We start from the raw sequence: 25,668 nt of genomic DNA, 5'->3' as shown, positions 1-25,668 counted from the left end.
AGCAGGAGTACTGGGGGATGGGAAGTTACGTGGAGGCCATGAGGCTGGCCTGGGGGTGTGGATGGGACTACCTTCCAGTGCAGAGGCTTGGGGCTTAGAGGTGGGCAGATCTGAAATGCCTTAGGGAGACACACCAGGGAATGCCACCCGTTGAGAGCCCTTGGCCTGCAAAAGCTGCTGCTGCACAGAGGCTTTAGTTTTCTAACTTAACGCAAGCAATAAATCTATGATCCTGCTTGCCTCTGAGGAGGCAGGGGGATACGGTGTCCCCACTTTTGGGGGGCAGGCATCCCATCCCTGCTGATACCTGGGACCCAGATCCACTGAATGGGAGAGCCCCGGCCAGGCTCTGGCCCCCAGCCCTGCCTGCTGCTCCACCCTTGCTGGCCTTCTTCCTGGAGGCTGGGCCCCGGTCTCCATCACCCTGCAGACCTCCCATTCCTCCTTCCTAACCCGGCTTCCCTGGATCTGGCCCTTTGTCTTCCCAGGCTGGGATGCCCTTGAGATTCACTCTCCTGTTTGCCTCTCCGCTCCTCTCCTGTTTGTACTCAGAGAACGGCTCTGCGAAACTGTAAACCATCCAGCGGGAAGAACGTGTGCCTGCATCCTCATGGTGGCCCTTTGAGGCTGTGCCTGCCTTGTTTGGTCTCTCCTGAATCCCCCAGGTGCTTTGAGAGGCTGGCTGCACAGGGCTCATTTTTGACCTTTTGCTGGACTGTGCTGCTCTGCCTGCTGACCCTCATCCTTTAGGTTTCCGCTCAGCACCAGGTCCTCAGGAAGCTGCCTCCCTGCCCTGCCACTGTGTCCCCTAGCATCTGCCCTTTTCCCTCCAGAACTATCCATGGCCAGTGACTAGCCAGCCATCTGGATGTTCACTGGGGCAGTGATTCTCTGCCCTCAGCTGGAGCCCAGGAGGCATGAAGGGCTGGCTCTGTGTTGTTCACCAGGTGCCTGTGCACAGGGCAGACACCTCCGTCCCAAAGTGGAGTGCTGTCTTGTCTTGCAGGGTGAACCCTCACCAGCACACTTTTACTGAGCAGGTGCGGCGTCTGGTGCATTGCGATGCCCACGGTGACCAAGGCTTCGAAGGGCTCGGGGTCTAGTGGGCTGGAGCAGTGACCACGAACAGGATCCCGTGTGAGGAGTGCTTTATCAGAGGTATTTGCAGCCGCCCTGGGAGCACAGAGGAGGGACAGGAAATTCTGGGGAGGTGGGTGGGCAGGGAGTGTGGGCATTGTCAGGACGATGGAGGAACTGCTGTATTCTGATCATTTGTTTATGAATTCTGATCATTTGTTTATCTGCTCCCCTGGGCCGACTGCCCCCACTATGATGTGATGCACTGCTGTTACTTGGGTATCCTGAGTCTCAGCAAAGGGCCTAGAGCCCAGTAGGTGCACAGACAATGTAAGTTGCATGACAATCCAGATGAATTTGTGCAGATAAACACCTGGCTCATTGATCTGCTCTTGTCTGGCAAATCCATGTGAAATGGCTCCAGATGTTATTTCCAAAGTTCTTTCCAGAACAATTGGAGGTGGTGAGTCTCCCACCCTGAGGCCAAGCCCAGCCCCACCGTGGGGTTGACTCCCACCGGGGAACTGAGCTCAGCCCTCCCATCAGACTTGCCCCATCCAGAGAAGTGGCAACACGACAGAATCTTCCAGAAGCTCCCAAAGGGGAAGGAGGCCCCCAGGTCAAATTTCATCTGAGTAATTTCTGGTCGGTTGTGGTTATCCCATGGGAAGCAGCACTTCCCTGCCTCTAAATTCTGCTCCTCTGTGGCAATACAAAGCCTTTCTCAGCCGCCTCCACACTGACTTTACTCTTGGATTTTGACTGAAATCCTTCCTGTTTTCTAACTCTGTGGCTGGGAAGAAGGCCTGGACCCCTCCCAGATGTTTCTCAACGGTCTGGGTTGTCAGGATTTGGGGTTTCTGCATGCCAGGGACGTCTGGGATGTGTTAGTTGATTGTGCTGGTGGATTTTGATTCTTAAAACTCACTGAGTAATGTAGACAAGCTCATAAATCCAAGTATTTGTTTTGCAGTAACTGGATTCCAGTAACTGGAATTTTATGTTAAGTTGTGGGGTTGTTTTCTGTCAGTTTATTCAGATGGATATAATGCTGCTCTCTGGGTGTGCAAGGTCTGCCTAGGTGTGGCAGGGGGACAAGGCCAAGTGGCAACTTCTGATTCCACATCCTCCAAGCCAGGGAAGAGGCAGTGCTGTGCTTCACGGAGCGCACGTGGGTATCGGCTACCCTGGGACACTAGCAGGCCTGAAGTGTTAAGAAATGTGAGGAGTGGCCGGGCGCGGTGGCTCACGCCTGTAATCCCAGCACTTTGGGAGGCTGAGGTGGGCGGATCACTAGGTCGAGAGATCGAGACCATCCTGGATAACATGGTGAAACCCCATCTCCACTAAAAAAAAATACAAAAAATTAGCGGATGTGGTGGCAGGCGCCTGTAGTCCCAGCTACTCGGGAGGCTGAGGCAGGAGAATGGCATGAACCCGGGAGGCAGCGCTTGCAGTGAGCCGAGATTGCGCCACTGCACTCCAGCCTGGGCAACAGAGTGAGACACTGTCTCAAAAAAAAAAAAAAAAGAAATGTGAGGAGCTCTTTTCCAGAGGATGGGGTCAAAGCCTGGCCTCTGCATGAGTCAGCCAGATGGCCCCTAACCTAGGGTGAGCATGGACAGGCAGGCTCCCCTATCACCCTCGCCCCTCCAACCAGCTCACTGTGGCTAGCATGGGTCTAGGAGGTGCCTACTGTGTCAGGTGCTGGCCACCCACATACAGGTGGACATCTGCCACCAGGCTGCTGGGCTATTGAGGGACAAAGAAGTCCTGGACAGTCACACCCATGTGTGTGGGGGACTGGGGTTCTTGGGAGGGTGCTCTTGGTTTACATGGTGATGAGTGGCCCCACCACTTGGGTCTGCTCACACACAGAGTGAGGTGGGGGACTTGTTTCCTTCCAAACGTGTATTTGAAGTAGACAATTACTAAGAGGGTTTCCTGAGTTAGACTTAAGATGTTTTTGAGAGATTGGTACCATCTTCTCTCTTTCCTTTCATTTTGCAATATTCTATATTATGATCCCTTTGAATATCTGATGGAGATGCAGAGACATTCTCCTTTGCACCTGTGCCTTGTGTTGGGGTGGATATCTTAAATGGGGGGCAGGTTGACAACAAGGTAAAGAGACAACAAGGTACGTCCTATACATAGATTATGTAAGTAATGTTAGGGATGGGAGCTGGCGCCCCGAGACGAAGCAGCAGGTAGGGCCCCAGCGGGTCTCACTGACTCTGGGCTTGATTCTCTGGACTGTGAAGTGGGCAGTAAGGCCTGGCTGGCCCTACTCACAGGCTGTTCAGAGGAACATGTGAGTCAAGGGACATAAAAGGACTCTGTCAGCTCCTGAGTGCTTCATCAACATTAGTCAGTGCCGCAGCTGATTCAGTGTCCTATTTGTGAAGATTAAGTCCACCTTGATTGATTTCTGAGAGGCTCAAAAGTTAAACCTGTGATCTCCAGAGCCAGGCTGATGTGAATTCAGACCTCAGCTCCACTGCCTCTCTGTGCTTCAGTTTCCTGGTCTGCCACATGAGGACAATAACTGAAACTCATCAAGGGGTTGTGTGAGGATCAGATTCATATCTGAGCACGTGAATCATGCCCATATGATAAGAATCCCTTGAGGGAGATAATGATTTATTTATTTATTTATTTATTTATTTATTTATTTATTTACTTACTTACTTATTTATATTCTTTCTTGTAGAGATGGGGGTCTTACTGTTGCCCAGGCTGTTTTCCAACTCACAACCTCAAATAAGCCTGCCAACTTCGCCTCCCAAAGTGCTGGGAATTCAGGCGTCGGCCGCTGTGCCTGGCCCCAACGATAATTTTTCGAGAAAAGAAAATCATTACATGGAAAGAATGAGAGAGAAAGAGTAAAACTGAATATCTGGAGATGAAAACTTCAAGAGTTTTTAGGGGCTGTTGTCTTGAAGTGTGGTTCAGTGTTCTTGGGCAGATCTGGCGTGGGGAGGTGAGGATCTGTGAAGAGAGTGAGAACAGCAAATAGATAAGAGCATGGAGATGGCCGCCCTCTGACATCAGCGGAGGGACCATGCAGCGACATCGAATCCTACCTGTGCCACACGGGCACACAGAGACGGCTGCTCTGGCTCGAATGGGAGCATCTTGAGCCTTATCCCCATTCCTGAGTTCATGTTCAACAGAGGATGGTCTGGAGGGTTTAACTTCCCTTTTAGGAGGCACCTGGCTGAGGAAATGGTGCTGTGGGAGGCAGTCTGGGTGCAGCCAAGAGCCTTGGGGTCTCCGCAACCCCAGTCGACCTGCCACAAAGGCCTGTGCAAATACTGGAGTTTGTGAGAGTGACTATCTTGGTTGACTGATTCTTGATTGATTGATTATTGATTGTTGACTGATTCTTGATTGATTGATTATTGATTGGTTGATGCCCTCAACAATTAATTTTATAGCGCCTTTTGGGTGCTGGCCTCCCTGAGGCTGTTTGACCCAGCTCCCTGTCACCTTCTCACCCATTTGCTGCTATTTTTCTTCTTGTCTCTTCAGACTTTTCTTGACCCCTGATACAGAAATGAGTGTGGAACCCTCCCTCTGCCTTTAGGCTCCCTCTGCACCTTCCTGGAGTTACTTTCCTGTACCTCATGTCATCCTGATTGGATCTACGGTTCCTGTTGATTTTCCTTTCCTCTTGCACTGCAGTGTACATTCATCAATGTTTTCTGTGTTCCCAATTGTATCCAGGGCCAGATCAGTTTCTGCCCTGTTGTAGGTTTCCAGGACATATTTATAGGCTTACAAAATGTTTCAGCTCTGGGTATTAATGAATACCGGTGGAACTAATGAGGGAATAAAAGGCAGAAGTATTTAGTTTGGTGAGTATTAACTTGTGGTTAACTTTGCATCTTTACAAACATCTGGTTTGTTGGAGGTGGTGAAGGTCCCTGCGGGTGAGCTCTTCCCCTTCCCTTTCCCGATGAGACTTATCTGAGGCTTGCCCTGTGGGTGGCTTTTGCGGGTAAAGATTGGTAATGACACCTTTCCTCTAGGTTTCTTTTGTCAAGCATGGGGCTGCAGGATGCTGTGGCTAGTAGCCCTGGTAAGATGAGTGTGATTTGAAACGGGGCTTGTGGAGACCATCCAGGAAAACAGCACAGCAGGATTTCTATTGCAAGGTTGGACGTTCTTGTCTTCAGTCAACATTGGCCAGGCTCCAGTAGGACCATAGAACTGGCACACCCCATGACACTGTGAAGGAAAAAGAGCCTGTGTAAGTACACCAGGCTGAACTGGGATACAATACATGAGCTAGATTTTTGTTTGTTTGTTTGTTTTTGAGATGGAGTTTTGCTCTTGTTGCCCAGGCTAGAGTGCAATGCTGTGGTCTCGGCTCACTGCAACCTCCGCCTCCCAGGTTCAAGTGATTCTCCTGCCTCAGCTTCCCAAGTAGCTGGGATTACAGGTGCCCACCACCACGCCCGGCTAATTTTTATAGTTTTAGTGGAGGTGGGGTTTCACCATGTTGGCCAGGCTGGTCTTGAACTCCTGACCTCAGATGATCCACCCACCTCGGCCTCCTAAAGTGCTGGGATTATAGCCGTGAGCCACTGCACCTGACCCACATGAGCTAGATTTTTATTTGTGTGTGTTTGTGTATCTTCACAGGAAATCATTTTAGCCCTTGCTCTTGTCAGTGTAGTAGGAGGAGGATGGACCTGGCCCATCTCCTTAGGTGCTGCCGCATGTGTAGATGGGGCATTAGCAGGGTAGGGGATGCTGTTTACTGAGTTGGAGCTGGGAGCCGGGCACAGTCACTGTGGGTGTAGATGGGGTAGAGGCAGGATGTGGGGATGCTGCAGCTCACTGAGTTGAGATGGGGTCCTGATAGTCACTGCAGGTGCAGATAAGGCAGAGGCAGGATAGGAAGATGCTGCTCACTGAGTTGAGATGGGGTCCTGGCAGTCACTGCAAGTTTAGACGGGACAGAGGTAGGATGTGAGGACTCTGCTCACTGAGTTGAGATGGGGTCCTGGCAGTCACTGCAAGTGTAGATGGGAGCCTGGCAGAGTCAGGGATGGGCTGCTCCACAGGAAGCTGTGGCCCTGGACAGTTGCACCCTATTTCTGTTCCTCAGTGCCGTGATCTTTACAATTTGTACATTAGAGTAGTTAATCTCTAGGATTTTCTCTTTCTTAATAGACTATATAGAGACCACTCCACAAATAGACAATTTCATAGTGTTCTCTAGTAATAATTCACATATGTCATACATTTTTGCATTTTGATCCCTTTGTGTACATGCTACCTGGAGACAACAAGGTATTCCCTTTACATACATTATGTAAGTAATCATGCATCACAGTGATGTGACGTTTTGGTAGAGGTGTTCTTTCTTTGGCTTATTTCTGGGGAAGCAGTAGAGCATGGTGGAGCTGAGGTGGATGGTGGAGACAGCCTGCCAGCATTCCTGCTCTGCCTCTTTCTGCTTAGAGTCATTGTGAGGAATAGCAGGGTAAATACACATGAAACACAAACACTGAGGAGCTCCAGAAAGTGTTCAATGGTGTCAGTAATGACGACGATGATGATGATGTTGTTAGTGATGGTGATGAGGGTGACAATGGTATGCCGATAATGATGTTGTAATTGATGGTGATGACGGTAACGATGATGGTGATGGTGGATGGTGGCGTAATTGATGATGATGGTATATTAGTGATGATGGTGTTGATGGGGATGGTGATGATGATGGTATGATGTTGGTGAAGATGGTGATGGTGAAGATGATCATGATGGTGATGGTGAGTGGTGATGGTGTAATTGATGGAGATGATGATGGTGATGGTGTGGTTGATGGTGACAGCGGCACTAGTGATTATGTAGACATGATGATGGTGATGGTGACGATGTTGATGAATGGTGACAATGATGGTGATGATGATGGTGATGACAGTAATGATAGTGCTGTGACTGGTGATGGTGATAGTGGTAGTGTAGTTGATGGTGATAGTAACAATGGCAATGGTAACGATTGTGATGATGATGCTGATCGTAATGATACTGATGGTGATGATAGATGGAGAAGGGTTAGGGGCATATTCTGTGATGCAGGCCAGTATTTCTACCATTCCTTTTCTGGCTCATCCTTGGACTTTCAGGTCCCTGACTTTCACATTTTAACCTCCTATTTACATGCAAATTTCATGTGTGGTTAAGTTGAAAGAAAACATTTCATGTTTTAAAAACTGTTATGTTAACATGTAAGGGCCCTGTTATCTCTACTCTTGGAACTTTAAGTAAGGGAAAGAAAAGATAGAAATGACATTGAGCAATGGGGTTAAGTGTCCAGTTGTGGTTTTTCTTACACTGCTCAAAACCTTGCTGGTGTGCTCATACCATCAGTTAGGACTCTGAGGCAATCCGTTCTCACTACATGTCACTGAGTTCCCTTGGGTGGCCTAACATGGTCCAATTGCCACTGATATCCCAAACTGGGTGTATTTCACAGAGGACAGAGGAAGGCGCTGTTATGGGTGAGTCTCGGCATTCTGGAGTTGAGTAGATTCAGCCCCAAAAGTTACAAGTTTTGTGGGACTTGGTCCCTGGAAGAAGGAAGATCCAGGGAGGATCCAGGGTCAGACCACGCATAAATGCTCCCCATTTGAGAGATGGTTTTCTGGGATCTAATAGTGGAATCAGCGAGACTATCATGGAATTAGACAGGATGGCACAGAATAAAGAAGTGCTGCAACAAGAGAGACAGCTGTAGGGAAGGCCTAAAGGAGATGAGAGTTGAGAAAGGAAGCAAGGAGAAAGGAGAAAAGAAGCAAGGAGAAAGCTGAGAAAGGAGAAAAGAAGCAAGGAGAAAGCTGAGAAAGGAGACCAGAGGGAAAATGGGATGAAGGGAGTTTTGTAAGAAAGATTTGGTAATGGGTTATTCCACACGGTTAACCCAACATTATTAAGCACCTGCTAGGAGAGAAAGATGAGAGTTTTGTGTCCTGTCTTTGAGTCTGACAGAGTCAGCAATACACTAAGTGATTACAGAAAAAAGTTTGGAGATAGACGGGCAGGTCGGTAGGTGTGTGTTTTTTGCTTTGGGCCAGATGCAGTATTAGGACTCCAGGAGAACATGGTAGTTATTTAAAACTAACAAGGCAACAATGGGATCATGGGGTCGAGCAGTGAATGTGACTGCCTTGTCTGGCGGTCCCCCGCTGTGGGTCAGTCACTCCCCTCCTGCCTTGTGGAGCCTGTTACTGGGACACAGAGAGGCTGGCAAACTTGACAGTTGATGCTAGGAGAAGCAGAGGGTGACTCACAGGCTTGTTTATAACTTGGTCAATATGTGTCAAGTGTATAAAAGATTCTGACAACCCTGTAAGACAGTGGCCTGGATTCCCAAGGCTCGTGGAGACATGAAGAATAGCAGTTCCAAGACAACATATAAAAATGTTGGGCGTTTGCAAGCCAGACAGCTCTGTGCTGTAACTGCTGTAGCGGGAGCCAGGATTCTTAAACATGAGTCTGGAAACCTCGTCTGACAAGGGAACTGATGTGTGGTTTGCAGACTGTCAGCTGTGGAGCTGAGTGTTCAGGCAAAGCCATGAGAAGGGGCCTGCCACACACCAGCTCAGATGCCAGAGGGTAAGCTGGGCTGGAGGAGGGACAGGCTCCTTACAGGAAAATGCTTTTGGTGGCGCCTACTTGCATGGAATGTCATTGACTCTCACTTGAGATTTTTCAGCTTTTCAGTTTTGCAAGTTGATGGATGAAAAGTGATGTCTCCTTTTTATTATGTTTTTCATTCATCTGGTGATTACATGAGGTTGAACATCTAAAAAGATACAGAAAAGCTGCCTGCAGCATTTCTGTTTACTTAGCAAAGCAGCCTTTCAAATCCTTTGCTCATTGCTTATTTAATAATTAGATTATTTTAGGGCGTGGTGAGGTGGCTTATGCTTGTAATCCCAGCATTTTGGGACGCCGAGGCAGGAGAATCGATTGAAACCGGGAGTTCGAGACCAGCCTAGGCATCAAAACAAGACCCCATTTCTACAAAAAATTTAAAAATCGGCCTGCACAGTGGCACGCGCCAGTGGTCCCAGCTACTCTAGAGGCTGAGGCAGGAGGATTGCTTGCACCTGGAAATTTGAGGCTGCAGTGAGCTGTGATCATGCCACTGCACTCCAGCCCGGGTGACAGAGTGAGACCTCATCTCTAAAAAGAAAAAAAATAAATAAATAACATTTTGAAAATTAATAAATTTAAAAATCATTTTTTTAAATTTCTAAGACTTCACTATATTATGAATACTAAATCTTATCTGTGATATTAGGCAGAACTTTTGCCAATTTCTGATGACATTTGTCCTCAGAAAAGGTCAGTTTCTTATCTTTCCACTTTGTACATTGCAAACATTCCAGTCAGTTGCTTGTCTAAGTTTGTTTGTGGCCTGTTTGTCACACAAAAGTTGTAATGTTTGGTTTGTTCAGATCTACTCATCTTTTCATTTAGTTCATACTCTTGTTCCTTGTTTTAGAATGCCTGCCCTTCTCCAAGGTCACAAAGATGTTCTCTGATATTTATTCTAATATTCATTTCAGCTTTTCCAATTCCGAATCAGTTCCATGATTGATGCATCTAAAATTCATGGTATTTCTGTTATTATTATGATGATGTTTTTCATGGAGTAACCAGTGTTCCCAGTTTTATTGTCTGGCTCCTCCTTTCTTTCTGAGTTGTGATGTGTCTCTCCAGTGTCATTTTCTCTCCTATGGATGAGGACACCGCATATGTCCGTCTGTCACAAAGTTTATTTCATACAATACAGAGTGCTGTATATCTGTTAGTCTTGCCTTTTATAAGAACTCTCACATGTGAAATAGTTTAAGATCATAATTTTTCAATAGCTACCTAATATTTTGTTTGTATATATATGTTATTTTATCTTTTTATTGCTTAGGTAAACTTTTCTTTTCATGGCAGAGAGGAATCTTGGCTATCACCCTGTTCTACTCCTAATTACAGAAGGGGAAATGGGTGCCAGAGAGGACATGACTGGTATGGATCCTTGGAGAGGGGCTGGAGTGAGCATGAGAGTTCAGACTCCTGAGGTCCCTGGACACCTGCTCCTGGTCCTGGTGTGTAGCTCATGGTGGATGTTTGCTTTAGTGGGCTCATGCATGTGGAGCCCCAGTTTTTGCACCAGGCACAGAAGAGCCTTTGCACACCAGCTCACTGGCTGTTCCAGTCCAGCTCTGGGAGGTGGGCTCTGCCCACGTAGAGCTGGGCTGGCAGCTGATGTCACTGCTTAACCTGCTCTGTCACCCAGGGCAGGCAGCTTCTGCTCTGTGCTGCAGTTTGCTATTCGTACAACGGAGTGAGAATGTGCCTTTCTCCTGGTCCCCATGGGAACAGGTGGAACAAGGCATCTAAAGTACATGGAGCTTCGTGGAAGGCACCGTAGCAGCCAATAACGGGGCTGCATGGGTGGAGCCTCTCCCAGCCAGCAGGGCATGTGTCTTCTGCAGGGGGAGGTGCGGCGGCCGGAGGGCTCCAGGCAGTGTGCCTGGGCCCCGGTTCTGCAGCCCGAGTTCTCCAGGTTCTTCCTGTGGGTCCAGCTCCATGCTCAGAGGAGGAGGTTCCAGAGGCTGAGGCATTTTCCTTCTCTTGCTTCGTTCACAGGAGTGGGAAGGTCTGCGCCAGAAGCCCCTGGGAGAATTCACTTACCTTTCTGTTGGTCAAAATTGGGTCCTTACCCCATTCTGAGAGCCTCAGGCAAGGAGAATGAACAGGGTTGCCCTCGTGCTGCGGGTCTCGGGCACCCACTGCTAGGGTCCTAGAAGACCCTAAAGGGCTCCTGTCAGTGTGGTTTGTATTCATCACGATTTACCCTATTAGAAATGAGAAACTGATGAGTATTTAAAATATTTAAGCCAGTTAAAAGCAATGGTAATGAACCAATTATATGTTAAAATGAACATATGCTTAATAAAAAATAACTGTATGTTTCAAAACAACAAAATGAGAGGAGGGGCATTTTTTTGTGATTCTGTTACGCAGCCTTAATCAAGAGGCTGGTTCCCCCTGCATGCAGTCTTCTGCAATGTTTGGTTTGAAGCATTGAAAACAATCTAGCACCATAAACATATCTACTTGGAAAAGGAAGCATTTTAATAGGCTTTTCAGGCCATTGTAGATAATCCATTTTGATTCTACACCAGAACTCAAGTGACAGTTGCTTGAAGTTCAATTTCACTGTGGAATCTGAAATTGTATCAGTAGAGTTTTTCCTACTCTGTTTTATTAAAATCCACTGGCCTGTCTTGCACACCAAGTGTATCTTTTACCCGGTGTGGAACACCATGCACTGGACATTTGGAAATTATTGGTTCACTGACAATTTCGCAGAACTTCTAATTGTTGACATATTTGTTATACAATCTCAGGAAAATCCCCACATTTGTTAATATTATTGTTGATTTTAACAGAAATATCCTAGGAGTTGTTAGGCCCTGGTGACGGGTACAAGTCTTTTTTTTTTTTTTTTTAAGACAGAGTCTTACTCTGTCACCCAGGGCATGATCTCGGCTCACTGCAACCTCTGCCTCCTGGGTTCAGGAGATTCATGTGCCTCAGCCTCCCAAGTAGCTGGGATTACAGACATGCATCATCATGCCCAGCTAATTTTTTGTATTTTTAGTAGAGATGGGGTTTGACTATGTTGGCCAGGCTAGTCTCAAACTCCTGACCTCAAGTGATCTGCCCACCTCAGCCTCCCAAAGTGTTGAGATTACACGCATGAGCCACCGCATCTGGCCTGGGTACTAGTCTTCTAAAATTCTAATTTTCACTTGAAATCTCAAATTTTGACATTGGTTTATGATGACAGACTCACTTCATTTTTGAGAAAATGACAAGCACTTGAGTCTGAATAACCGCATTTTGTCTGCTAGGAGTTCTTTGAAATAAAAATGACATTCCCTGAGAAGGTGGCTGGTTTAGCTGCCAGCTCACACAAGTGCTATTCCAAAAAGGAGGCAGGTCTGCGTGGCTGAGGGTCAAAGTGACCTGTGGCCTCTTCTGGGCCTGTGTGCTTCAGAGATGGATTTTGGTGTGAAGTTCTTCTGCTGTTTTGGAGCCTCCCTTGTGGCCAGCACCTTCACAGCCCCAAATCCCTAAGTGGTGATCAGGTAATGAGGTCTCCACAGCCTGTGGGCCTGTTGGCTATGGGCTTCTGAAAGCAGACCTGGAACAGGTCAGGATTGGGACACAGTTTTCCAGCACATGAATCCTCAGTCTCATCCACAAACCCCAGTCTCACATTAGTAAAACAGGTGAAGATAGGTAGCTTCTTTCCTGGGTGTGGTGGAAATTTGGTAATACCCATGCAGAGCAAGCTTTTAGGTGCTGAGTGTATCAGCTGCCTGTCACTCCTGTTAGTGCTGCTATTGTGAGACCCTGGTCATGCACCACAGAGACGCTGTCGCTTGATGAGCTTGCAGCCCATCGGGAGAGATGGACACAGGGAGATCATCATGATATGACAAGCCATGATGACCTGCCATGATGGGTCAGTGGCACAGAAGGGTGTGAATTCAGGAATGGAGGCAGCTGAGCTGGGCCCAGGAGGTGGGTGCAGGATGGCGTGAATGAGGAGCTGAGGTTGGTATGGGCAGAGTTAGGGCAGGCAGGGGTAGGGCAGGCAGGGAGCTGTCTCCTGTGGGTGGCAGGATAGGAAGCTGGGCCTGGGCACTGTTAGATTCATATTTTGTAATATGTCAGAAAGGCAGGGAGAGTATGGGTGGATGAAAACACTGAATTTGATGCGCAGACGGGCTGGAGTCCCACCTTCATGGACCACGGCTGCCCCCTTGGCTGAGTCACCCTTACAGTTTCTCCCCGAGAGGTGCTTACGAGGAGCAAGTGCAGTAACATACGGGAAAGTATCTTGTATACTGCCTGCTGCGGTGCTGACCAGAGCTGGGCCACAGATAGATTGACGGTGGACTTGCTACTCTGAGGATTACCCATACTGCTGGCAATTGAGTGTGAAGTCCTAGTCCAAACACATGTAAAACTTTGAGGGTCACTTGTCTACGTACCAGCAAAAATGGCCCTGCCTCTCAGGATTGTAGTCTTGGCTCATGGGCAGTTTATATGATTTCACTATGATAATTGAATTTAATGATTTTGCCCTACGGTGCCGATGGCTGTCTGGTGGCCGAGTAGGCCACCCACCATGGATGTATCATACCAGTGCCACCCTTGCACTGACCAGGGCCATTTTTTTGTGTTGAGTTGGAATGTTGCATGACAAATGATTCCCAAAGTTAGTACCTTAGCATAACAGTAAGCATCTGTTATCTCCCACTGTGTCAATGATCAGAAATTTGGGACATAGGTGACTGAGCAGCTCTGGCTCAGGGTCTCTGGAGAGGCTGCACCATCTGAAGGCTTGGTTGGGGTTGGAGACCAGCTTCCGAGGTGGTGCACTTCTGTGGCTGGGAAGCTGGGGCCAGCTGTTGGTGGGAAGCCTCAGCTCCTCTCCATGGGGGCCTCTCCATAGGGCTGCTTGAGTGTCCTCACAACATGGCATCTGGCTGTCCTCAGAATGAGTGATCCTGGAGACCAGGACAGAAGCCATGATGCCTTTTAGCCACAAAAGTCACACACCGTCCCCTCTGCCAGGTTGCACTGTCACACAGCCCAGCTGATTCACTGTGGGAGGGGGCTATACACCGGCATGGGGGCCAAGAGATGAGGTCACCCAGGCCATCTGGAAGGCTAACTGCTGCATGATGTCGTGGTCTTGTGACATGCTGCTAAACGTGTGTGGGCAGAATTCTTTGCCTGACTCTAACTCAGCCAGAGGCCAGAAGCCTGCCCACCGCCCTTCTCCTTATCTCAGTCCTTTGTGCTGGCCTCTGTCAGGGATGGTTTCTGTCTGAACTTTTAATCTTGTGTGGAAGCCCCTTGTTTCCCAATGGCAAGTCTCTCTTGATTTGAAAATCACTGATCACCTTTGTGTGTTTTGCCCATTAGAAGGTGTAGGATAAATACATGTCTTTGTGAATAATCTTACAAACCTCAAGGTATAGAACGACAATTCAGCAATTCAAAAACATAGATCATACAAAGATAACAACCTAGCTGTAACTACTGGAGTTCTAATAATTGCCATGCATGGGCAAGTGACCTTATCTGTTTCATCCTCATTCAACCCTACTCAAACCTTTTTGACTTTGATACGTCATTGAAAACAGAGTGCAGGAGGGGGAGTCACATGGTGTCGACACGCAGAGCTGGGATGTGGGGCCCCTCTCCCTGCCTTCCGAGGCCTTGGTCTTCAGGTCCCACACACTTCTGCATGTGGACATTGCTTTCTAGTTTCAAAACAGGGTCCTTTGAAGGATTCCATTTGACCCATGATAGCTCCGTGGGAGGAAACAAAGACCCAGCTAGAGGGGCAGAGCCTGGATAGGAGGCTTTGGTCACTGTTCCCCAACCCAAGTCTCTTTCCTTCCTCCCACAGCTGTCCCTGTGGGCTGGCAAACATGGGGGAAGGGAGGGTATGTACCCGACGCTCCCTTGGAACTGGTACAGGAGGCTGTGTTGGGATTATTAGGTGTGCTGCTTCATTTCTCTTTCCCTATCCTGCAAGGCCTGCCTGCAGCATGCTCGTGGTGCTCGTGGGGAGGTTTATGCCTCATCATCACAGCTGCAGCCTCTGGGCAGAAGGGCCTGTGAAATCCACATTAGTTCCAGCTCCGCATTGCATTGTTAGGGCCTCCAAAGGGACACAGGACTCGAAGGGACACAGGACTCAAAGGGACACAGGACTTGCTCTGTTCTCACAGTGGCCCCTCTGGAAGGATTCTCCTATAGGAATTTAGACATGAATTTATTCTGACAGTCAGTTCTCAGGTTGGCAGGAAGTGGGAGCACTTCCGAAATCCAGATGCACGACTTTCTCACAAATTTAAAGACTCCAATCCGGTCTTTCATGGACACTTAAATTCTGATTCTTAAGGGGCATTTTCCAGTTTCTCTTCTTTTTTCAGGGATCAGCTATAATTTCTGGGCATACATGAATGCTTTCTGCTGCTGAAATTCTTCTTTAGGGATCCAGTTTGGCTGGATGTACATACCCCTTGAAAAACCAATCTGCTCGTGACCCTGCTCCCAAGACATTCCTACCTGAGCCACCTGAGCTGTTGCTAACAGACAACAGTTGTAACTCTGCTCTTGCACACCACATCCTCACTGCCTTCTGTCCACACTGCCGTGTGTCATAAGTAAAAATCTCCCTCGTGCCAGAGAGAGACCACCTATGGGATCTTCAAGCCAGAGAGTTTGAAGGATTGAGAGGGTTTGAAGATGTAAGAATTCTTGCTAGAGAGACTGCCCGACACACATTCTTTCTCTCTTTTTTCTTTCCAGCCTGCAAGTATTCCTGCCACAAGAAATGTGAAGCCAAGGTAAGCATTCCGTTGCTTTCCCGTGGGACTTTTTATAGCTGACTTGGCCTTCATTGAATGATATGTGTGGGGGGGGCCTCTTTGGACTGCAGCCACGGAAAGAAAACTCTTTAGGAAAGCCAGGGCTGGGATACGGTGTATACCTTTCATCTCAAGGATAAACCAAAGAGCTTTGAAATCCACGGTTTTAATTATGGAAAATAATTCTTAAGAATTTGATTTCAGATAAGAATTCAACAGTTGTCCCCTGGTCACATCAACGGCTCCTTCTCAGTGGCGCACAGTCCCTGGTTTCTCACTGCCTTGTCATACTGCCTCTCAGCGGAGAGAGGGCAGGAGCAGGGATGTCCAGGGCATTCCCCTGGCCTGGGGACTTTTCTGCCTCATTTTGGAGATAGTTGTGCACAGATGGATTGGGGTTTTCAGCTGCCACGGAAACCTGGGAACCCTGGAGTAAGGTTTAGTGATGTTCACTGAGGTTTGTGAGTCTCTGGAGAGGTTAAATTGCCCGAAGACCTCTATGACCAAAGGAGGCCTGGCTATGTCCTGTTGGGCTTAGGGTTTTGGTGAGTGGGGAAGTGAGGTGGCCTGGAAGTGCCATGTGGGAAGTGACAGACACCCCAAGGAAGAAGCACATGGTTTTCTACCTTGTCTTGGTGCTCGCACCTTCAGATCTCCTGGGGATGGTGGCTGTATTTACGGAATCCCCAGGTATGATTTGGGTTTGCAGTCGGGGTGTCAGCAGTGTTTTGCCCTATCTACTGTTTGGCCCTGCCTATGGGGGCTCCGTAGGTGTCCTGACAGGTTGTCCCCATGGCTGTAGGTCCAGGGAAGAGGAGTTTTAGAGTCTTGGGATTTTGCTACTGTTACAGACCTTATGGGTCAGCTGTTTTGATCATTTCCAGCCCTGCCTTGGGCTCCGAGTGGAAGGCTGTGCTGGAAGCTGACTTCATGTTACCATGAACTCACTGCGTGTGGGTCTGCTTTCCATGTGAGGACTAGGGGGGTTGGTTTCCCCGACACTCCCGATCTCAGGCATACACAAACACACACATGCATAAATACGCACATGTGTGTGCACATAAATACACACGCACACAAACACATTTGTGCTCACACACACACATGCATATGTGTGCACACAAATACACACACACACACAAAGTTGGAAGAACTAGACTAGTATAGCTCTATTTCTTTTCTCCCAAGAGACTTTTTAAAGTTTTCATTATGGAGAATGCTGAGCACGTGCAGGAGCAGAGAGGATGGCACAGGGCCTTGCTGCCCGCTTCCTGAACCCCAGACCAGCAGCCCCTGTGACCTGGCCACACCTCCTTGCTGGCTGTCTCCTCCAGATGTCACGTGGGGTGCACTTCTCGGGCCTCCTGGGGGCTGTGTGGAGTGCTTCTCCTCTTGCTTTCCACCCTGCTCTGGAGAGGGCTTCCCCTTTTCCAGAGGAGTAGGCGTTTCTTGTTCACACACTCTTAGGTGTAGCTGATTTCTGACCATGGTTTATTTGAGGTTTTTTGTCCACAGATAGGCTCCTTTCCTGGGGTGCTGTGCACCTTCAGTGGTGTGGGAGCAGTGCTTCTGAATGCAGTGGTGAGTGGGAAGATTGTACCTTTGGGGGAGCATTTCAGACTTGGAGAGCTTCCCCCTTCTCTAGGAGGACTGGGATGTGTTGTCCCTTAACCCTGTTGTGTGGTGCCTTTGTCCTCATTGCTTGCATCTCGGGTCAGCTGCAGAGTAGGAGGAGGGGGTGGGCTGCTTGTCCTGACCCTGTTGTGGGCCCAGCCACCTCTGAGCTGCAGCCGCAGAGATGAGCCTGCTGTTGTTCCTTCCATTTCTTAAATGAAGCCTGTCGCCGGCTGCTTAAGGGATTGAATTCTTTCGTTCAAAGTGTATTCCAAAATCCTTAACTATCACTGAATATGGAATTTCTAACGGCAACCATTGGCAGTTTGCTGAGGGATGGATAAGCTCCTATTCCTATCAGATCACAGTGCGGGGAAATATATCCATGTTCTTTTTTTTTTATAATACAGCTTTGAACCGCAGGGGAGAAAGCCACTGGCAATAACAAAGCAACTTCTCATTTCAAAAATATAATGCCATCATTGTTGGGGATATGAGGGCCATAACTCCCCAGCTGCTCCTGCAGGGTACTCGGCTAAGGGAGCGGCTCGGTCTTCCAGGAACTGAATATGGCTGTGGCTTCTCCCACATTATTGCACTCGGCTTTTGAGTCCTTGATTACTGTGTTTACATATATCGCCCAGTGGGCTCCTTAGACGCTGCACTCAGATTGCTCAGGCAAGTATGAAGCCTTGGTTCAGCTTATAGGCTTTGTCTGGCATCAGACCCGAGACTGGGTGGTAGTGTGTGCTGTGTTAAACCCCCTCGATGGTGTTCCCCTCTGTGTGGGAGCACTTGCGCCTGTGTCTACAGGCTCCACACATGCCCTGGAGCATGTGGCTGGTGTGTGGTGGTGCTAAAGGCCACAGCTGTTGATCTGCTGCTGTCAGTGACATTGTCACAGGCTCCTCCTGTCCAGGCCCTCAGAGCCCCTTCTGTGGCACTGACGATGTGGAGGAACCATCCTGCAGAAATGGGGACCGAGACAGCAGTTGGGGGCTCAGGCAGGGAGGCAGAGCCATTGTTGGGACATTTTGAGAAGCCCCAAAAGACTGCTGTCACTCTCTTCTTGAGCCATTGGACAGTATGTCCTCTCAGGCCAGGCCATGCAGCTCAGTGGGTAGATGGAGGCAGACACCTGGACTTGGATCCCAGTGGGGCTTTTTGTCTCCCAAAGCCTTTCTAGTTCCCCTTGCTATGGTCTTGATGTTTGTGTCTCCCCCAGAGTCCTGTGTTGAAACCTGATCCCCAAGGTGATGGTAGCTGGAAATGGAGGCCTTTGGGGAGATGATTAGGTCGTGAGGGTGGAATGTCTATGAATGGGATTAGTGCCTTTATAAAAGGGACCCCAGAGAGATCCCTTACCTCTTCTGCTATGTGCATACATGGCAAGAAGGCATCCTCTATGAACCCTGAAAAGGGCCCACATCAGACACTGAATCTGCTGGTGCCTTGATCTTGTACTTCCCAACCCTAGAACCTTGGGAAGTATATTTCTGTGTTTATAAGCCTTCCAATATTTTGTTATAGCAGCCCATGTGGACTTAGATAGCCCCTGAGCCTCACTTTCTTCCTGCATAAAAAAAGTGAATAATAGTTTTCTATAATAAACAGAAAAATAGCTTTCTCTTAGCTGTTGGTTATGATAATACTTAAGTTTCAGGAAAGTCAAATAATGTATGTACAATCACTTGAAAGTTTGGGATTTCAACTATTTTGCTTCCTGGAATGCAGTGCTTATTCATGTGAGCCACATGAGCTGTGTGGGCATCATGACTTGCTTTTTTCCTGGCTGTCACTTGACTTACCGGCAAGAGTGAAAAAAGAAGTACGAGAAATGAAGCAGTTGTAGGAAAGCAGATGTTGGGGAGGGGAGAAGAGGGAGGAAAGGGTGGCAGGTGGTGCCCCACTAAAGGAAATGAAAGGGAGGTTCTGTGGAGCTTAGGCAAGCAGATGGAGGCACGGGAATCCTATCCTTGAAACCTGCAGCCTGGCATCATGGTGAGATGCCTCTTCCGCCTCTGCCCACTTGCAGACACATTTGCTCCTTAGAGTTGCACTTTGTGTAGGGTATTGAGTATCATCTTGAATCATCAGAGGAGAATGTGTAGGTCATTGAGTATCATCTTGAATCATCAGAGGAGAAATAGACCTGCAGGTAATTTTTTTGTAAACTTAAGACCCCATGTAGGGACCACATGCAGGAGTTAGTGAGGGGAACATGTGCAGGAATAATGTTGGGGAGACGCCCTGCAGAGGGTCCCGATGCGCAGCTCCCCCTTTAATCCAGGAAAAACACAGAACCTCCTGCCACCTGGGCTCCAATGCTCTCAGACCCCCTGGCTCATCCTCAGCCTTTGCAGCCTGGCTGCGAAGATCCAGCTTGCTGTTTCTCTCTCTGCACGTGCCTCGGTTTGCACCCTTCTTGGATATAAAATACAGGAGTGCTGGTGTTGCCTCCTTGCTGAGTCTGTAGAAGGAGAATGCAGCAAGAGGAGAGAGGTCCCAGGCTCTGTCCAGCCTCTTGGCTCCTGCAGGTGGCCTCAGCGTCTTCTTCCACTGTCCTGGTGCTCCATCTGGGCAGTTGCCAAGCCAGGAGCCTTTCCCCGCTCTCCAGCTGGCTGCTTGAGGGAGAGAACTTTGTGATAGGCTTGCTGCTCTTTTTAAACTGAGGCTACAGGAGGTCCTGGGGAAGTCAGCGGAACCTCCTGCTGCCCTCATTGCCTGCTGCCCTGGGGGCCTTTGCTGGGCTCTCCTATCAGGGATCCCCATGTCCTGGCTGCGGCTGATGCAGGAGCTTTGTCACTTCCACCAGACAGGCCCAGGGCAAAGACTTGATCCTCTGCCATGGAAAACACGGGACCTAGAGTTTATGGCTTCTTCAGAAACTGTCCCTAGACATTCATCCTGGGCGTCAACAGACGCTCAGTGGCCTAACTGATAAGTTTCAACCATTAACTTCTGTCTGGCAGTTAACTTTCATCTTCAGATCACTCCTTTTCTCTGCATGCTAAGAGCCGCAGCTGCCGTGCAGTAGGATACGGGCCTGCTGGGTCCCAGGGATTGACCTGTCCAGCCCCCTCTCCCCATTGTCTGATGAAAAACCTCAAGACCCCAGGGAGGTGAAACAACTTACCTGTTGTCACCTAGCTTCTGAGGCCCAGAATTCATGGGTGTTGCATTTCAAAGCTCTGATTTTTGCTGTTCCATGTGTTCTTTTTGGTGCTTTGCCATCTTCATGTATCAGAAATGGAGCTGAGGTTTGTGTGGGTGACTTTAGCCTACCTTGCTCATATGCCTACAGAACCTACTATGCCTCTTGTGAACTCCAGCTCCAGGGCCAACTTCTCTAAAACACAAGATGAGCATCTCTCCCGCTTGGCTTGGGGCTCACTCCTCCTGGGCTGCATTTCTATTTCTCTTTCATGAAATGATGCCTGAGAATTCTCTGACTCCCGCATGGCTCAGGGCTCTTCTTCCCCGTGAAGGCTCTGCTCATACATCCGTGGCATCTTGTCCGAGACTCCCAGTCCTCCCACGAGACAGTGAGCAGGGGCAGTATCTCTCCCCAATTCCCATAGCTCTTTGCAACCCTGCAGGGGCCTCAGCTGTCACAGCTGTGTGTTTCTGTTTTGGACCTTCTCACCCGTGCACAAGGAGGGAGGCTGTGGGAGCTGCTGTTTTGCTGACCCTGAGCTCTCGGTTACTGCATTCTCTGAGCCTGTCTCACCTTCCATGTCCAGACCTTACCCTGTCTATGGCCCCAGAGCCTCCACTCTCCAGCATCCCACCAGCCAGCTCTGCTCTGCTTAGGGCAGGGGCCTGTCTTTCCTGCCAGGACACAGGGCACGGAGGCTGCAGACTCTCGTCCCCACCTTCAGCAGGGTTGGTGCTCCCTGGGCTCTTGGTGGAGGACGGAATCTGGTTGAAGCTCATTGCCACAGATTTTAAGGTTGGGGTGTCAGCTTTGACCTCCCCAAAAGTTGTAAGTAGTGGCCTTTTTTCATATGGTCTTCACTAGGAACGAATGATCTGAATTTGTTAGTAACAAGGCCTAATAAATTCTTTCTTTCTCTCTTTCTCTCTTCCTTTCTCCTTTCCTTCCTTCTTTCCTTCCTTCCTTTCCTCTCTTCCTCCCTTTCTTTCCTTCCTCCCTTCCTCCCTTCCTCTCTTCCTCCCTTTCTCCTCTTCTTTCTTTCTCCCTTTCTCTCTTTCTCTCTTTCTGTCTTTGTTTCTTCCCTCCATCACACGGGCTGAAATGCAGTGGTGCGATCTTTCACAGCAACATCCACCTCTTGGATTCAAGGGATTCTTCTGCCTCAGCCTCCCAAGTAGCTGGGGTTATAGGCGTGTGCCACCACGCCTGGCTATTTTTTTTAGTTTTTATTTTTAGTAGAGACGGGGTTTCACCATATTGGCCAGGCTGGTCTCAAACTCATAACCTCAAGTGATCCACCCACCTTGGCCTCCCAGAGTGCTGGGATTCTAGTGTGAGCCATTGAGCCCAGGCAGGACCAATACGTTTTTCATAACCAAAAGGAAAATCCCCGGCCCTGCGTGTAAAAGCTCTTTTGTTGTTTGTGAGTTCATCTCTTTCCTGCCCCTATTTGTACCCTTTACAATAGCTTCAGGAAGATGGCTACTCCCTCTGAACTCAGCTTTTTCATTTGAGCATAGGATTTTTAGGGATGTCATGAGATACATCTCTCCATGTCCAGCCTGTGCAGAAGGAATGCCATTCAGTCAGCATTGTTGAGGGATCTGCAGGACCCTGCTGAGCGCTTTAGATATGCTCTGTCATTTACTCCTCACACTTCTCTCTGAGGAGGCTTGTTCTGCTCCCTCTTACAGGTGACAGGGCTGGGACCGAGCAGTTGCACCTCTTGCTAAAGCCTGCAATGGTCCTGCCCCAACTCACGCGGCCAGCACCGGCTCTTCCTCTCTCTGCCGTCTCAGTAAATGTTTACACGGGCGTCCCTTCTCCTCCCTCCCCACTTCTTGCTCTAAGGGTGGAGGCAGTTAATTTTTAAGCCAGCCAGCTCAGCAGACATTTCCTGAGTGTAGCTCTCGGCTGTGCACAGAGCTGGACCCAGATGCAGCATGCTGTCCACAGGGAGCTTCTGTCTGCAGCCCCACAGGGTGAAGTGAGAGTCCGATTCTGCCAGATGATTGCAGGTCTCCACCTATGTTTGCCAAGTGTGTGTGTGTGTGTGTGTGTGTGTGTGTGTGTTTTAATGTTTGACAGCTTTTAAAATGGTTTTTAAAATTAGAAGATGTTATTTTTAGAGCAGTTTCAGATTTGCCACAAAATTGAGGGGAAACAACCGAGGGCTCACACACACATGCTTACATGTTCACACGCATGCATATTCACGCACAGAGACACACTCTCCTGCCGTCAGCATCGCCGCACCAGAACAGCACGTTTGTTAGAATTGATGAACCAGTATTGATGAGTCCACAGTCTACGTTAGGGCTCACTCTGGGTGTTGTACATTCCATGGGTTTGGACAGGTGCATCCCAAGTCACATCCACCATGACAGTACCGTATGGAGTAGTTTCGCTGCCCTAGAAATCCTCTGTGCTGCGCTTCTCTCTCCTGCACCCCAGCAGCCACTGACCTTTTCACTGTCTTCATAGTGTTGCCTTTTCCAGAATGCAATAGGGTTGGAATCATACATGTGTAGCCTTTTCAGATGGGCTTCCTTCACTTGATAATATGCATTTAAATTTCTTCCCTGTCATTTCTTGGCTTGATAGCTCATTTCTTTTCAGCTGAATAACACTGTGTCATCTGGATGTGCCACAGTTTACCCTCTGTTCACCTACTGAAGGTGGGTACTGATCGGTGGCTTCCATATCTTTCTTTTTTGCTAGTTGTCACTACTGTCAGAAGAACCATGAAGCATCCTTAAATTCTGCTCTTTTTGAGGACACTTTTATTCCTTTTCCTGTAAGATCCCTTTTCTGGTAGGCTGTCCTCACCAATCTTTTTTGACTCATTTTAATTAGAAAGTCACTTTACACATTAACACCTTACTAGAGGCATGTTTATACCTGTGTCTCTTTTTCTACTGGGAACTATTATTCCTGACTCCCAGAGTCTGGGAAGTGGCCCCACTGTGTGAATCCCGCCAGCCAAAGCCACGGTGTGGGCTCTAGGCTCACTCTCAAAGTCAGCAAGCCATGTTTGGCTTTTCATGTCAGCACGGTTATACTTTGTACAAAAGAATTAAGGTTTCTAAATCCCTAATAATCTAAGCCTCAATCAGAGGCATTGATTGTGGACTTCTAGGCCTTTCTTGGACTCGAAGGCGGCCAGCAGGACCAAGCCACTGTCAACTAAGGAAGTGCGTCAGCCGGGCGACACCAGCTGCCAGCAGCTCGGGGCCTTGCCCTGTGGGGTTCTGCTCCTTGCACCGTCTCGGCATCTGCGGGGCTTTATGGTGACCCTGCTGGCATCCACAGGCTGGGAAGTCACTGGGTTCACCATTTTACACCAGAGGAAGCAGGTCTTTGAAACTGGTGGTGACCTTTGGCCAGGCTGATGGGACCATGTTGACTGTCTGGTTATGAGTGTAGTTCTCGCCCTGCGATGGCAGGTTTGTTTTTTAGTGTGGCATAAGTGTAAGCTATATTTGTGTAGGAAGTCCTAGCCGTGCCCCAAAAAGAGGCCAAAAGAGAATTATAATCTTTTGAAACAAGATATTTGTTTTAAATAAATAATATAATTTTAAAATGTATCCTGTGTTTTCTCTGAATCATCAGTTTTCATTCCATATTGTGTTGTAACAGATGAAACAACACACACCTGGAATGAATCTGCACCTATTTGCCACATCATTTTAACTACATGGCCAGTAACCTAATTAGCAGACCTGCAGCCAGCATCTGTATCTGTCTCCTGGGCAGGAGGCTAGAAGGTGCAGCCGGAGGGAGAATGTGGGTCCCTGCGTCCTGCACGTGGCTCAGGCCAGGCCTGTCTGTCTTGACTCTCGGCATCTGTGAAATGAGGGTAACTTTCCATGGCACTGTGGTTACATGAGAGCGTAAGAGGCTGTTGGCAAGGGCACCCCGTGGCTGCAAGTGTGTTTTATTGATTAAACTAGGGCTTTTGAGGTGCCCTGGAAATCTTCTTCTGAACCCCACCTCTGTGTCTTTTGACCAGTTCTAACCTGAGAAAGAAGCGCTCCCTGCAGACCCTCCATTACTTGAGAAATAATTTGGGCAAGTGTGCTGTTGGTTAAGGTTCACTCCCCACCTCCACTCTGTGGGATGTTGTTGGGTGTCTGTTTACCAGGGGTGTCATGGAGGAGAGAAGGGCCAGCTGACCTCATGCAGCCAGGCTCTGATGACAGAGTGGGACACCCAGAGAAGATGAGGCCCCTGAATTCAAAACAGATGCCACTTTCATGGTGACAATAATGAATGTTTGAGTGACTGCCCTGACTCGGTCAGACAGACCACGGTGGGGAACCCGGTCCTGGAGGGAGCCCCATATAGCTCGAGGGGCAGGGGACAGAGCAGCAAGGCCAGGCATCCATGGGCACACGTCGCTCCAATGTAAACAAAAACAAAAGAAAAGAGCACGCGGTGAACATTTCCTGCTCCGTGTGTGTGTGTGTGCGCTCTATACGTGAAACTCTGTACTAGGTGATTACTTATTTTCTCTTGCCTGGCCTCTTTGGGAGAGCAGAAGTACAAAATGGAAATTTGCATGTGTAGCTCTCAGAAGCAGCTTCTGAAACTGTGAGGACTCATAAAAGAGAAGAATGAATAACAGACCTGGGTCTGGATCCTGACTCTGCTTTGTCTTACCCATGTGACCTTGGGCTTCAGTTTCTTCCTCTATAAAACAGGAATTAACCCCTACTAAGAGGACTGCTGAGAATTGAATTCAACAGCTCCCCAAGCACAGGGCCTGGTGGCTTCTGCAGGAGTGCTCTTTTCCCTTTTTAATACCTTAATCTGCATCATTGTATTAGGAATCACTGTAGATGTCTACAGTGTCAGTTGCTGGAAACTACTCTGTCTGCGGTTGTGGTACTGACGCTAGTAGATTTATTTCATGAAATGTTGCCTACCGCTAGCATAAATCACTATGCATTTTATTTATTAACTGTTAAACGACAAGAAAGTATATATATTTCCTAAATTTTCTTCTGAGAATGGGATCTGCTCTTTTAAGCAAACAAATTCCATTTAGTAGGCTTAATTAGTGCCTCAGACTTAGCCTGGGCCCACCTGAAAGTGGTTCCATATGGCTAATGGCAGAGCCGTGGGCTTAATATTTTCTGACACGGGAATCCAAGTGCCTCTTGCTCAATGCTGCCTTGGTTCTGGCCAGCTCTGTGACCTTTCCCCTAACTGGCTGCCCTTCTTTCTACTCCCCCCAGCCTCCTGCATTTGCACAGGCTCACCCTGCCTTGGCTCACCCCACGGAGGACTTCTGTAGTCCTGGCCCAGATCGCTGCAGCCACGGTGTCT

The 25,668-nt window shown here is 48.6% G+C and overlaps 1 protein-coding gene across 1 annotated transcript in view; it reads left to right on the top strand.

Moving 5' to 3' along the window:
* The window catches only part of LOC129051042 (tensin-3-like), a 132,490-nt gene that overhangs the window by 15,064 nt on the left and 91,758 nt on the right, over positions 1-25,668 (top strand). The window contains exon 3 of the mRNA XM_054535551.2: positions 15,508-15,545. Within this exon, the coding sequence (XP_054391526.2) occupies positions 15,508-15,545 (38 nt within the window). The remainder of the gene's footprint in view (positions 1-15,507; positions 15,546-25,668) is intronic.

This window comes from Pongo abelii, chromosome 19, assembly GCF_028885655.2.
Source record: "Pongo abelii isolate AG06213 chromosome 19, NHGRI_mPonAbe1-v2.0_pri, whole genome shotgun sequence".
Lineage (NCBI taxonomy): Eukaryota > Metazoa > Chordata > Mammalia > Primates > Hominidae > Pongo > Pongo abelii.
Note: the sequence above shows the minus strand (reverse complement) of the source record. Positions and strands in the feature narration are given on the sequence as shown.